This window comes from Euprymna scolopes, chromosome 44 (assembly GCF_053919585.1).
Source record: "Euprymna scolopes isolate OS-2025 chromosome 44, ASM5391958v1, whole genome shotgun sequence".
Classification (NCBI taxonomy): domain Eukaryota; kingdom Metazoa; phylum Mollusca; class Cephalopoda; order Sepiida; family Sepiolidae; genus Euprymna; species Euprymna scolopes.
In genome coordinates this window covers 6,253,275-6,268,274 of record NC_136525.1, presented here as the reverse complement: position 1 = coordinate 6,268,274, position 15,000 = coordinate 6,253,275, and the positions used below count along the sequence as shown (strand labels likewise).

Genomic DNA, 15,000 nt, shown 5'->3' with positions numbered 1-15,000 from the left:
ATAATAATAATAATATTAGCAGTATTATTAATAATAATAATAATAATAAAATAATATTAGCAGTATTAATAATAAGGATAATAATAATAAAAATAATATTAGCAGTATTAATAATAAGGATAATAATAATAAAAATAATATTAGCAGTATTAATAATAAGGATAATAATAATAAAAATAATATTAGCAGTATTAATAATAAGGATAATAATAATAAGAATAATATTAGCAGTATTAATAATAAGGATAATAATAATAAAAATAATATTAGCAGTATTAATAATAAGGATAATAATAATAAAATAATATTAGCAGTATTAATAATAAGGATAATAATAATAATATTAGCAGTATTATTAATAATAATAATAATAATAAAATAATATTAGCAGTATTAATAATAAGGATAATAATAATAAAAATAATATTAGCAGTATTAATAATAAGGATAATAATAATAAAAATAATATTAGCAGTATTAATAATAAGGATAATAATAATAATAATAATATTAGCAGTATTAATAATAAGGATAATAATAATAAAAATAATATTAGCAGTATTAATAATAAGGATAATAATAATAAAAATAATATTAGCAGTATTAATAATAAGGATAATAATAATAAAAATAATATTAGCAGTATTAATAATAAGGATAATAATAATAATAATAATATTAGCAGTATTAATAATAAGGATAATAATAATAAAAATAATATTAGCAGTATTAATAATAAGGATAATAATAATAAAAATAATATTAGCAGTATTAATAATAAGGATAATAATAATAAAAATAATATTAGCAGTATTAATAATAAGGATAATAATAATAAAATAATATTAGCAGTATTAATAATAAGGATAATAATAATAATATTAGCAGTATTATTAATAATAATAATAATAAAATAATATTAGCAGTATTAATAATAAGGATAATAATAATAAAAATAATATTAGCAGTATTAATAATAAGGATAATAATAATAAAAATAATATTAGCAGTATTAATAATAAGGATAATAATAATAAAAATAATATTAGCAGTATTAATAATAAGGATAATAATAAAATAATATTAGCAGTATTAATAATAAGGATAATAATAATAATATTAGCAGCATTAATAATAATAATAATAAAAATAATATTAGCAGTATTAATAATAAGGATAATAATAATAATAATAATAATAATAATAATAAAAATAATATTAGCAGTATTAATAATGAGGATAATAATAATAAAAATAATATTAGCAGTATTAATCATAAGGATAATAATAATAATAATAATAATAATAATAATAATAATAATAATAGAAATAATATTAGCAGTATTAATAATAAGGATAAAAATAATAAAAATAATATTAGCAGTATTAATAATAAGGATAATAATAATAATAATAATAATAATAAAAATAATATTAGCAGTATTAATAATAAGGATAATGATAATGATAAAAATAATATTAGCAGTATTAATAATAAGGATAATAATAATGATAAAAACAATAATAAAAATAATATTAGCAGTATTAATAATAAGGATAAAAATAATAACAAAAATAGTATTAGCAGTATTAATAATAAGGATAAAATAATAATAAAAATAATATTAGCAGTATTAATAATAAGGATAATAATAAAAATAATACTAAGGATGATAATAATAATAATAAAAATAATAATAATAATAAAAATAATAAAAAAATAATAATAATAAAAATAATAATAAGGATAATAATAATAATAAAAAAACTAATAATAATAAAAAAAATAATAATAATAATAATAATAAAAATGATAATAAGGATAATAATAATAATAATAAAAATAATAAGGATAATAATAATAATAAAAATAATAAAAAAAATAATAATAATAAAAATAATAGTAATAATAAAAATAATAATAAGGATAATAATAATGATAAGGATAATAATAATAATAAAAATAATAATAATAATAAAAATAATAATAATAAACATAATAAAAAAATAATAATAATAATAAAAATAATAATAATAATAAAAATAATAAAAAAAAAAATAATAATAATAATAAAAATAATAATAATAATAAAAATAATAATAAGGATAATAATAATAATAAAAATATTAATAAGGATAATAAGCAAAAAGGCGACAGAGTTTAATTTTATAGGGAATAATAATTTTTTATTTTTTTATTTTCACACCAAACCAGGCACATTGCCACTTTGAGGTAGGGGGCTACAACCAGGAACCTAAGTTACAGGGATACTGTGTAGGGAGTTCAGCAGCAAGATGTTTGTTCACATTACACTTGAACTTCTGCATGTCAGTACAGTCGGGGAAGCAGGAAACCGGAATAAAATTCCAAAGTCCTGCAGTTCTAGGGAAGAAGCTATTAGAGTAAAAGGCTTTCTTACAACTAGGGATTTCGACTGTGTAGGGGTGGGACTTTGCTGCTTGTTGGGTTTGTCGCGGGTATTTTCGTCGAGGGGGTACAAGGGCTTGTAGTTTATCAGAGCATCCACTATTAAAATACTTGTAGAACAGGCAGAGGGATAGGGATGCAACATTTCGTCGATGGGACAGGGGCTGAAGCTTAGATGACAAGACTAGAATCAAAATTTCTTTAGAGTGTAGCGTGTGGAGACTTCACACACATGTAGGACGGTCTGAAGCTAAAATGCACCAAGCAATAAGGTGAAGCTGTCAAAACTGATGTCGACGGAGGTGTACAGGTCAAGTAATCCATCCCACAGCTGTTGGTGTTGAAACACCTGCTAGAGAACAGGTCAATATAAGCAGGCGAAGCACAAGAGCCAACCAGTCAAAAAAAAGCGACAAAGTCGCCGCTGAATCCATCCCTTCCTGCTTCCCCCTCCGTCTACCGCTTGGAAGCGCATACACAAGGCAAGAAATAAAGTAATAATTTTATATTTTTCTAACAAACGAATTTGTGTTTCGAGTTTGTTTTTCTCGGCTGATGAGAAACTAGCATCGTTCAACCCGGCTACTTCTATCCCAAGAGAATCGTTCAAGAAAATGATACGAACCTCTGACCAATATTGAATCCGATTCTGTTTTGTAAGAATCACCATTTCAGCTTTGAAACTTTCTTCCAATTTGTCTCTGTAAAAAAAAACAAAAAACAACACATTGTTAATAGCGATGGTGCGGAGTTGGGGTGAGAGGTTTCAGAAAGAATCAGAATCAAGGTTGTAAGAAAGCGATGAGTTGAAGAAAATCCAAATTCAAATCAAGAAAATTAATAAAAAAAAAAATACTTGTACGTTTTATGAACAAATACTAGTTTTTGAATAAAAAAACACTGACTGTAAGGTACAAGGTTCCTTCAATAATATATATATATATATATATATATATATATATATGATTGGTCATGAAGGACTGAAAGACCGAGGAGAGCACTAGCCAGACCTCGGCTGGACAAGCGCAAAGAGAACTGGAACCTTGGGGAGGCTGAGTGCCACTCAAATTCCAGTATAAACCAATGGCCACTGCCAGCGAGAAATCAATGGTAAGCGGCTGTTGCGATGATGCCAACTCATTTGCAAATACTATCGAAGGAGGTGGAGAGAACTGGACAACAAGCACGTAGAAAGCTTTTTTTCGCGAAAATTTGGCTAGCAAGCGGTCAAAGTTTACAGAGTTGAACTTTGCAGACTCTACCAAACTCCTTCTCCAATTTTGGGGTTAAACACTTGAAATTTTAGATGCAGTTTACCTGGACATGAGTCAACCTTTTTAAGATATATATATACATATGCACATAAAGTTATGAACAGTACATAGGGCCCGAGCAAAGCTGGGCTGAACTGCTAGTATATATATATATATATATATATATATATATATATATATATATATATATATATATATATATATATGATTGTTGAGCTGGATTAAATCCGACGATATGAAATAAAATGGAGGTGGAAGGACCTGGATACTCAACGTTTCGCCCGATTTATGCGGGCTTCTTCAAGTCAATGACCATCCCTCTTGAAGAAGCCCGCATAAATCGGGCGAAACGTTGAGTATCCAGGTCCTTCCACCTCCATTTTATTTCATATATATATATATATTGTGATTCCAAAATAGGAGATTTATTATATATTATTTTATTTTTACTTTTTTTTTTTCTTTAGAATGAGGATTCTTAACTGGTGTATTCATTTTTTGCGGACTGTCATCCTCATCTTCATAGGTGTGTCACGTGAAGAAACAACAACTATGAAGATGAGGATAACAGATGCCTTCAATAAGTTTCCAGACTTTTTTTTCGTATCGGCACTTTTATTGATAGTACACACATGAAACTCTAGCCCTCTTTTCAAGTAATCTCCTTCGGCTGCAATGCGTTTCTTTATACAGTTCAAACACCTTCTGGAAGGCCCCATGAAAGTCCTCTTGTGTGAGCGTGTCAATGACCCTCGTCACAGCATCTTTCATCTTGTCTCATAACGACAGCCTCTAAGGTTTTCTTTGAGCTTAAGGAGGAATAACCAAAAGTCACAGGGAACAAGGTCTGCGCTATAAGGGAGGGTGAGGAACTGTTTTGATGCCCATCTTGATCAAATAGTCTGTGACAAGGATTGAGTTGTGGACTAGTGCGTTCGCGCAAATCTTCCGCATCTTCAGTTCCTCGTGAATAATGTGTGTACAGTTCCAACACTGACATCATCACTTATTGTCACGATAGTCCTTATCCATGAAATTCTTTATTTGGCCAATCAACACTGGTGTTATGACTTCCTTGCTTCTCCCATACTTCATCATCCCTCATAGGCTCCCTGCCTTCCTTGAATCTCTTATGCCACTCAAAAACTGATGCTTGATTCATGCAAGATGGTCCAAAAAACTTTTTTTCAAGTTTAAAACAGAATTTCATTGCGTATTGTTCTTCTAAAGTCTCATCACGTTTAGATTGTATTTTTGAAATTCACCAGCTTTGAAAATCAGGCTTTAGTAGGGTGTATTCCAATTCCTGCTGTAGCTGTTCGTTTGAACCTGAAATCTTAAAAGTTAGTCCGTCATCTAAGATATATAGCAATAATATACTGAATTTTCAAGAGTCTACAATAATTTTAAATGCTTTTACAAAAAAAAAGTCTGGAAACTTATTGAAGGAATCGCAGAAGTTTCATGAATAAATATTTAAAAAAACAAATAAAAGCACTCATTGTAAAGTAAGTTTAATGAATAAATATTAAAAAAAACAAAAAAAAAACACTCATTGTAAATTAAGTTTCATGAATAAATATTTGTTTTTGAATAAAAAATATTGGTAGCAAATAAAATTTTTTTTTCTTTTTTTTTTTGTGTGCAAATCAAGATAAATATTCAGATTCTTTTTATATAATAAACCAATGATAAAAATGTTTTCCGAAATGACGTTGGCTGTTGCATTTTCATTGTTTGGACACATTCCGGTTTTGTACATAAGTGCCCAGAAAATTCAGACGATAAAGTCATCCTTTTTCTGCATAAATATCTTTATAATCAACATACACTGCAACTAAACCTTATGTCTAGAATTCTAATTACCATTTTTTTTTTTAAATGAAAATCCATTGCATGATTCTGATTTTTTATAAAAAATCTACAAAAACAAACAATGATCGGCAATGGATATTATTAGATAATATATAAATCTCACCTGTCTGTTTTAATGTATGTATGTTTGCAGGTCTGCCTAAAACTTTTGACACAGATTTTCACGAGATCAGTATTGTTTTGAAGCTCGCCCCTTCGGATGACAAATATCGAAAAATTGGCTAAATTTTTCGATTAACATTAAATCGATTAACATTAAATCCGTCACCCTGAACTGGGCACTTTTCTACCAGGAGTTGTCGCTTTTTTCGACGATATTTTCGAAAGTCATGCCCTTTTTTCGATTGACTAGCCTTAATTTAAACCTTTGCTACTTCCGGTTTAGCGATGGACGCCACACTTTTTTTCTTTTGCTCAATACACACCTCCAAACACCCAGGCACTATAAGTCTTAATGAAATTACAATCCAAACTAAAACTAAATATAGATTACATTACTGACCCTTATGCCTAGCAGTTGTGTTCCAAAATTCTAAAGGGTTAAAGAAAATTCCAGATGATTAAACAACAAAGAAGTGACTTACCTTGAGACCGAGTAACTCTCATGGGCTAAAATCATGAACACATAAGCCACATTTTTTATATCGGCTAATAAAGATGGCTGAGCCTATAAAGAAATTTAAAAAAATTTTATTTCTTAAATGAAAAAAAAAAAAATACTTTTATGTTAAACTGAAAGTTGCAAACATAATTATAAAAATATTAGCAAATATTGAAAATTTTAAATTCTAGAAGACTTTTCAATTTTTGAAATTAACGTTAGCATTTTCAGTTCTTGAAACGTTAATCTAATCTTAACTCTTTAACTTGTTTGAGATCAATTTTAAACTTTCAAAAGAATTACCAATATTTTAAAGAATATCAGCGGATAAAAAAAAAAAAAAATGAAACTGAAACAAAACAAAAAAATCAAAAAACTAAAACAAAAAAAAAAAAGAAGTCAAACCAAGGAAAAAAAAGCACTCACACCTAAAAAAGAAATCAAATCAACAAAAATTTTTTTTTAAATAAATCAAACTCACAAAAAAAAAAGAAAAAAATCAAACCAAGAAAAAAAGTAAAAAGGAAATCAAACCAATAAAATAAAAAAAAATCGGACTCAGAAAAACAAAGAAATCAAAACAAAAAAAAACAATAAAAAAAAGAAATCAAACCAATAAAATAAAAAAAAATCGGACTCAGAAAAACAAAGAAATCAATACAAAAAAAAACAATAAAAAAAGAAATCAAATCAACAAAAATTTTTTTTAAATAAATCAAACTCACAAAAAAAAAGAAAAAAATCAAACTCACAAAAAAAAAAGAAAAAAATCAAACCAAGAAAAAAAGTAAAAAAAAAATCAAACCAATAAAATAAAAATAAAAATCGGACTCAGAAAAACAAAGAAATCAACACAAAAAAAACAATAAAAAAAAAGAAATCAAACCAATAAAATAAAAAATCAAACCCAGAAAAACAAAGAAATCAAACAAAAGAAAAAAATCAAATCAAGAAAAAGAAAAAAAAGAAATCAAACTAAAAAAATAAAAAATAAAAGAAATCAAACCAAGACAAAAAAAAAAAAAAAAAATCAAACCAGGAAAAAAATAAAAGAAATCAAACTAAAAAAAAAAAAAAGAAATCAATTCAAAAAAAAAAAAAAGAAATCAAACTAAAAAAAAAACAAAAAAAAAATCAAATAAAAAAACTAAAAAAAAAAAAAGAAAAAATATACCTCTTCGCTGTTGTCCTTTTCATCTTCGATGTCCCTCTTTAACGGCTCACATATACTGGGCCAAAAGTAATTGATTTTACGAAGGACGCTCATTGCTGTCTCACGTACACCACCCCAAAGGGCATGCAGAAATTCAATGCATGCACACAGAAGGTTTGGTGGGCACTGGTAAGTCTTCTGTATTAACAAAAAATAAAAAAATAAATTAAATAACACAAATTAAAAATTGTGCAGTTCAGCCAACAAACAGAAAAAAGAAAGCGTACAATAAAACAATAAAATATACAAATAAAATAAATGCAGCAATAATATATATAGGGAGTTAAGCAGCAAGATGTTTGCGTTACACTTGAACTTCTGCATGTCAGTAGAGTCAGAGAAACAGGAACCCAGAAGGGAATTCCAAAGTTTAGCAGTTCTAGGGAAGAAACTATTAGAGTGGAAGGATTTCTTGCATTTAAGGATTTCTACTGTGTAGGGGTGGGATTTTGCTGCTTGCCGGGGGTATTTACATCACGAGTGGAGGGGGAAGGGAGGTACAAGGGCTTGTAGATCATCGGAGCACCTACCATTAAAATATTTATAAAACAGGCAGAGAGATGCAACATTTTGTCAATGGTGTTGATTGGTACAAGCATTCAACAAGGCTATGAATTATCCACAGCAATAAAAGTTGAAGTCAAGGTCAACCTGAGAGGCCATGACCCCTCAAAGAAGCCCACAAATGTTTTTAAAATTTTCTAATACAACGCTTAATTTCAATTAAGAAATTCAAAATTAAGAGAAAGACATCACGTGGGGGTGGGGGTTGAACAGGAAATAATTTTTTGCCTAAACAAAAAAGTCATCTAACTTCCCTTGTAACCTGATCTGTCTAACATAAAATAGACTTTGTAGCACTTATCTCCCTTTGCTTGCCCCTTTTTTTCGTCGTGTTTTTTTTTTTTTCAAACCTGTGACCGGATGAGGCTTCTCGTGCCTATCCCCAATCTCCTTTAGCTGCCTTCCTCCAGACAAGGCAGGAAGCCACTTGCTTTAAGGAGCTAACAAGAGCGAAAGATGATTATCACAAAGACAGGAGATGCCTATTGGCTTTAGTCTTGAAAAGACCAAAATTATAGGCAGGAGGAAAACAGCCAGCAGGAAGAAAGTTCCATAAGCTTGCGGTTCTTGGAAAGAAGCTACTGAGATCGGAAGCTGCAGTAAAATGAGATGACCACTAGACCAACGAGACAAACAAACTGAAACAAAGGAAGCAGGAAATAGATTAGATAATTCTGTTTCAGGCTCAATAACTCTAGCTGATAAAATAGCTTTTTTTAATATAGAAATCGCTTCAGATAAGGCGTAAAGCTACTTTTGATGTAAGGAGCTAACAAGATTTCCACAAACCTGCAGTTCTTAAAAAAGAAGCTACTGAAATAGGAAGGCTAAGGCTGAAGGTAGGAGGTCAGCAGAAAGAGAGTTTCACAACCTTGCAGTCCTTGGTTGGTTGGTTTTGTTTTACGGCATATCAACCCTTTTCAGGTTATTTAATGCCGAATCCAAAGATTTTGAAGAAAATTTTTTTAATAGAATATATTTGTTGTTTTCAAGTCGGTTTCTATTTAACCCATAGTTGGGACCCTAACAGGTACTACCACCCCGGGTCAGAGTGTATCTGGGAGCAATAGTAATTAAATGGTGGCTCCACACTCCCCAAAGCCCGCAAGCTGGGGCCTCAACACTGGATTTAGTTTAAGGTCATATCCAGGCCCTGCATTCCTTGGAAAACAAGCTACTGGAATAGGAATGAGATATCAAAACAGTGAATTGATGAAGACCACTAGACCGAGTCAAATGAGCTGGAACAAAGGAAGCAGGGAATAGATCAGACAATTCTGAAGAACACATGCCATATTAGTATTTGTAAAAAAGACTGAGACTAGCAACGTTATGTCTGTGAGAGAGAAAGAGGGGAAGTGGGAGAGAAGAAACAATGAGGGACAATCAAATTATAGATAGGTTTCTGCAACTTATCAAAAACCTAATCTGAATCACTTTTGAGCTTTTTGAATTTACAAAGAAATAAACATTGAAATAGTCGAGAAATATTGATTTGTGGAAAACAATGAAGAAATAAGAGGAAAAAAATATGAACATTTCAATAAAAAAGAAAAAAAAAAAAAACGCTGGCAAAAAAAAAAAATAAAAATATAAATAAAGAGGCAAATTTTTAGTTTAAGGTGGAAACTTCACTTATCAAGGGAGATAACCTCAAATTGCACAAAATTTATCTTTCAAGCAACAAAAAATTGGAGAATAATTCAAAATTCTTTCGTTATTCATCAATATTTTTTTTAGTTTCTTAACATTTTTTCTTTGAGGTAAGAAGACTTACTGCTTCACCCTATATTATTACAAAGGATAATCAAAAAAACTCTGTAGGATGCACGCACCGTGAGGAAAGATATCATATTCCAAAAATTATGTCAATTGATCAAGTAGTTTTATTTCTAGATAAGTCAAAGTTTATAACTAATCAAGGAGTGACTGTCTCGCAACACCCTTTTGAGGTTGCAGCAAAAAAGAAAGTGTGTGTGAATGTGTGGGGGGGATCAAATTCTGGGCAGGAGTTGCTAGAAAGGACTTATCCTGCTTTGATAGAGTTCAAAATAGACTTCGTAGCCCCGCAACCTCTTTCTCACAGAAGAGATGTTGAGAGTTTGTGTTTGCTTTATCGTTATTTTCATGGCAAGTGCTCGACTGAGCTCCAATCTATGGTCCCCCCTCGCCAAACTTTCACAAGAAACACTCATCTAGCTGAAAACTCTATCAATAATTCCTGTGCCTAAACCTAAACATAGATTCCATGAACAAAGCTTCTTTCTTAGAACTGCACGCTTGTGGAACTGTCTTCCATTTGCCTGCTTTCCAGCTGACTACAATCTGATTGTCTTCAAGTCCAATGTAAACAAGTTCTTGATGAGCTGTTCCACTTAACAAATTTACCGAATTTCCATTACTAACAATTACTATATTGTTCAATTGACTTCTGTACACTCTTTAACCTTTATCCTTGAGTGGCCTCTGGGCCTTGATAAGTGGTGATACCTATGTAAAAAAAAAAAAGAAAAAGAAAAAAAAAAGATACGTTTCTGCAATTTATCAAGAACATTCAAATGTTCAAATGGGGCAGATATTCATCAGCTCAAATGCGACAACACTCCATATATTGTCCGATAATATATTTGTAGAGATGGAGAATAGACCGTCGGGTTTAAGAAACTGCTTATTTTTCTGTTGTACGCGCTATGAAGCTAGATAAAGACGGACACCGAAATACCCAGGTACTGTACTGACATCATTTAACTAGTTCAAACAATTAAAAAGAAAAAAAGACGAATTTCTAAATGGTGTTGAGTTCGACTTACCTGTTTTTCTGACTTGATTAAATTCATCACAGTGTTCAGACAACTGGAATTACCCAACAGCAGTTCCTTTAACGAGAAAAAAAAAAACAAACAATGGTCATGCTCTGCTAATTAGTAATGACAGAAGTTCTAATGTTGCATTTGCTTCAATGTTCACAATCACGGAACATCAACCATTTGGGGGAGGGGGTTTTCTAAAAAAAAAAAAAAAAAAAAAAAAACCCGAATGTATTGTTTGTATGGTTTGTGTGCCACTGTTTATCAGATCTGGAACAAAAGATGCATGTTTCTTTCTGGACAAACTAAAATTAACAAATAATATTTTTTAATCATCTACATAATATTTCAGGTCATAAAGGGTTAACTGATTAATGGGAATTTGTCGGCATTGCAATGTAAATCTAGTAAGTTTGAATTATTGTTGAGTTATCTCCCATTTTTTTTTTTTTAAAGATTGTTTTCAAAATGGTAAATGTCATGGGTATGGATATCATGCAGATTATTTTTTTTTATTTTTGGTTTCTGGATAAGAATTAATTATTTCGGGCACTTGTACAGTTTAATCAAGACATTAAAAAAAATGAAAATATCGAAAAAGTTATATTGTACTTATCCGTTATGGAATGAAGTCCCCCCCCCCCAAAAAAAAATTTCACTTAATTTCATCTAGTCGTTTTTTGTTTTTTATTTTACAACGAAAAAACAATTTGTTATGATACCGAGCAAAAGGTTCGATTTTTAGGAAGAATAGCTAGTAATAAAGATGGGGAGGGAGTGTCGGCGCTTTAAATTGAGTTATATCCCCGTGCCGTGTTCAAAACATTCCAAGATGTCTATCTTCAATGCACTGTCATAAAAATGCATTTTTCCGCTGTAAAAAAAAAAAACTACTCGATCAAATTAAACGGATTTTTTTTCCAGAGATCTTCAGTCCAAAATGGATACGTAAATATAACCTTTTTTCGATATTTTCATTTTTTAATGTGTTGATTAAACTGTACAAGTACCCATTTTTTAAATTTTTTGTTTAATGAATGTTATGCTTCCAATTGTCTAAAAAAAAAAAAAAAAAAAAAAAAAAAATGCGGGACAAAGTTTGACGATTAAAACAGCAGAACTAATTTGTATATTCATTATTTTCCGAAATGTTATCCTCATCTTCATAATTGTTGTTTTGGCCAACTCATCCTCTGGCCTTCTTCAGATGGTTAACCGCAACGGGATAGGAAAGTAACTGTATCCCAAGTAATTACTGCCTTCTATAGTTATTGTTGTCTTACCATGTTTTGACAAACTAATCCTTTGGCCGACTATGTGTAGGATTGAAAGCGCTATCTTCAGACAATGCTCACCTGAAACCATAGAACATCAATGCCTCTATCCACTGTGCCATGGGCCCTGAAGGTCAAAGGATGTTGGCCAAAACGTAGTGAAACGACAACAACAATTATGAAGATGAGGATAACAGTTTGCGAAAAGAATGATGGCACAAATTATGAAAGCCTCATCTCAAAGGATTCAAAAACAACAGAAATAAAAAAAAAAAAGAATATATTTTACAATAAATATAAAAAAAATTAAATTTTCAGGGAAAATACTTTTTCTTTTTTTTTTAAACTTACCCTTTTTCCTTCTTTGTTCGGCTTTTCTAATTTAAGGTTGAGAAAAAGCTCGATCAATCCTGGCTGAGTTACAACACAGACAGACAACAATTCCAAGATGGCCACCTTCAGCTGCAAATCCTGAATTAATGAGGAAAGAATCGATTTGACAAAAAAAAAAAAAAAAGATTGTAACTTAACGCAGTCATTAGGGCGATATGTGTAACACGTTTATTTTTCTCTCATGTCTCGAACACCTCTCCTCCGAACACGCAAGTCCTTTGTATCTCTGCTATGATGCTACATCGTGCAGCCGGCTTGGTCATCTGCATATATATATATCATGCAGTTGCTGCTGTTCCTAACATCAGCAGCTCTGTTTCACATAAGGTAAAATAGAGATTTGAGAGCACTTCCATTTTATAATTTTATACGTGAGATATAAATTTCATCAAAAAAGGATATATCTGAAGCTTTAAAAAGAAATGAAGCTCCTATAGTTCCCAATAGTTAGAAGGGCACTTAGAAATTTGATACCACTTCCATTGTCATCCCTAGCAAATTGTACACATAGGATTTTAATTTCCTAAAAATCGGATATATTTGAAGTTTTAAGGGTATCATACACTCATAAGCCCTTTACGTCTCGAACACCTGCTTCTCTGAATATGCGTGTCCTTTTCATCTCTGTGATGTCACATCGCACACCCAGCTTAGTCATTTGCATATGGCTGCTGCTGCTGAAAACCAAACGTCAGTAGTTCTTTTAATACGTCAGTAGTTCTGTAATACGTTTAATTTTAAGATAATCTCTACAATTATATGAATGCAACTTTGTGTGTGTGTGTTCGTTCCTTATAGACTCCAAAATAGCTGAACAGATTTTCTTTAAAATTTACAGAACTTTAGTGCATAAGTTTGAGAGTGATCTTAGTTAAGTTTTATCTCAGAATACCCCCAGATAATTACTGATAATCGAAACCGTTATTTTAATTAATCTATCATCGGTAAAGCCATTTTTCCATGTCGTCGTTTAGCAACAACGATAGAACAACGGGTTGTGAAAATTCTACTGTGGGTAAGTTGATAGCGTGTTGTTTTTTTTTTTTTTTTTGTATGACGTAGTCTGTAGGTTCAAATTCCGCATGTAAATTTCTTAATGTTTTTTTTTTTTTTTTGTTTACTGGAAAGAAGTTTATATAAAATAATTTTATAAAAGAAACAGTAGATTCTCTACAGTGCAATGTAGAATAACATATTACACTTTAAGATAAGAATTTTAATTTTTGCTCATTGCCAGTCATGGCAAATTTTCTCTCCTCAAAATTAAAAAGGTCTGGAACCTTTTTAATTTTTGTATTTTAATTTTCTTGTCTGATGAAATCAAATATGATTCAAACGGTCTGCACATCGTAGCAAAATATGACTGTATTTACATAAAGAATAAAAAAAAATATATAATTTGCTCTCTTTGATTGATCACTATCAACAACCCTTGTTGAAATTCAATTATTCTTAATTTTTGGATATCTTTCTACCTGAAATATATTTTTTTTTTCAATTTTCACCGCAAACAAGGAACAGTGCCACTTTAAAGTAGGGGCTACTATCGGGGACATAAATTGCAGGGGTATTATAAAGGGAGATGAGTAGCAAGATGTCTGTTCACATAACACTTGAACTTCTGCATGTCAGTACAGTTGGGAAAGCAGAATCCCGGAAGGGAGTTCCAAAGTCTAGCAGTTCTGGGGAAGAAACTATTGGAGTAGAAGGTCTTCTTACACCTAGGGATCTCTACTGTGAAGGGGTGGGATTTGGTTGGTTGTCGGGTTTGTTGGGGGTATTCACGTCGAAGGGGTACAAGTGCTTGTAGTTTGTTAAAGCATTCACCATTAAAATACTTGTAAAACAGGCAGGGGGATGCAACAATTCGTTGATGGGACAGAGGCTGAAGCCTAAATGACAGTTCAGGACCTATCAGGTTGGCGACTCTCTTTTGAACCCTGTCCAGGAGTGAGACACAAGTAGTAGATGCACTAGCCCAAATATGACAACAATACTCCATACATGGAGCAATGGTGGCCTTATAGAGGTATAGGATACTTTCAGGCCTAAGTAATTTTCTAGCACGATAGAGAGAGCCCACCTTCTTTGCAGCAGCCTTGGCAATGCTCTCAATGTATATATTCCAGTTCATGTTCCCTGTAAACGTTAGGCCGAGGAGTTTAAAGGAAGTACTTTCAGGTAATGTGTTTTTGGCCATTGCTATTGGTGGTAGAGAAGGTTTCTTGTAATTATTGAAGGAAACAAGCTTAATCTTGACAGCATTGAATGTGACCATCCATTTTTGTCCCCATTCCACTACAGATTGGAGGTCATCCTCTAGTGTTTCTGCCATTTCATTAGATTTTTGTTCATTTGTTTTCCCTCGTGCCTGTAGTGTCATCGGCAAATATACCCATCTCCAAAACAATTTTATCAGGGAGGTCATTTACGAATATCAAGAATAATAAAGGTCCAAGGATAGACCCCTGAGGTACTCCCGCATTTATATCATATTGTTTAGATGTACGACCGTCGAGGACAATTTGGATTTTTCTCTTACTTAAGAAGGATTTAATTACATTATGTATT

The 15,000-nt window shown here is 30.9% G+C and overlaps 1 protein-coding gene across 1 annotated transcript in view; it reads right to left on the bottom strand.

Annotated features, from left to right (window-relative positions):
• The window catches only part of LOC145268655 (nucleoporin NUP188-like), a 568,258-nt gene that overhangs the window by 67,566 nt on the left and 485,692 nt on the right, over nt 1-15,000 (bottom strand). Inside the window, exons 30-34 of the mRNA XM_080124140.1 lie at nt 12,388-12,507; nt 10,766-10,831; nt 7,353-7,529; nt 6,162-6,244; nt 3,054-3,129 (exon numbers count right to left, since the gene is read on the bottom strand). Coding sequence (XP_079980266.1) covers nt 3,054-3,129; nt 6,162-6,244; nt 7,353-7,529; nt 10,766-10,831; nt 12,388-12,507 — 522 coding nt within the window. The remainder of the gene's footprint in view (nt 1-3,053; nt 3,130-6,161; nt 6,245-7,352; nt 7,530-10,765; nt 10,832-12,387; nt 12,508-15,000) is intronic.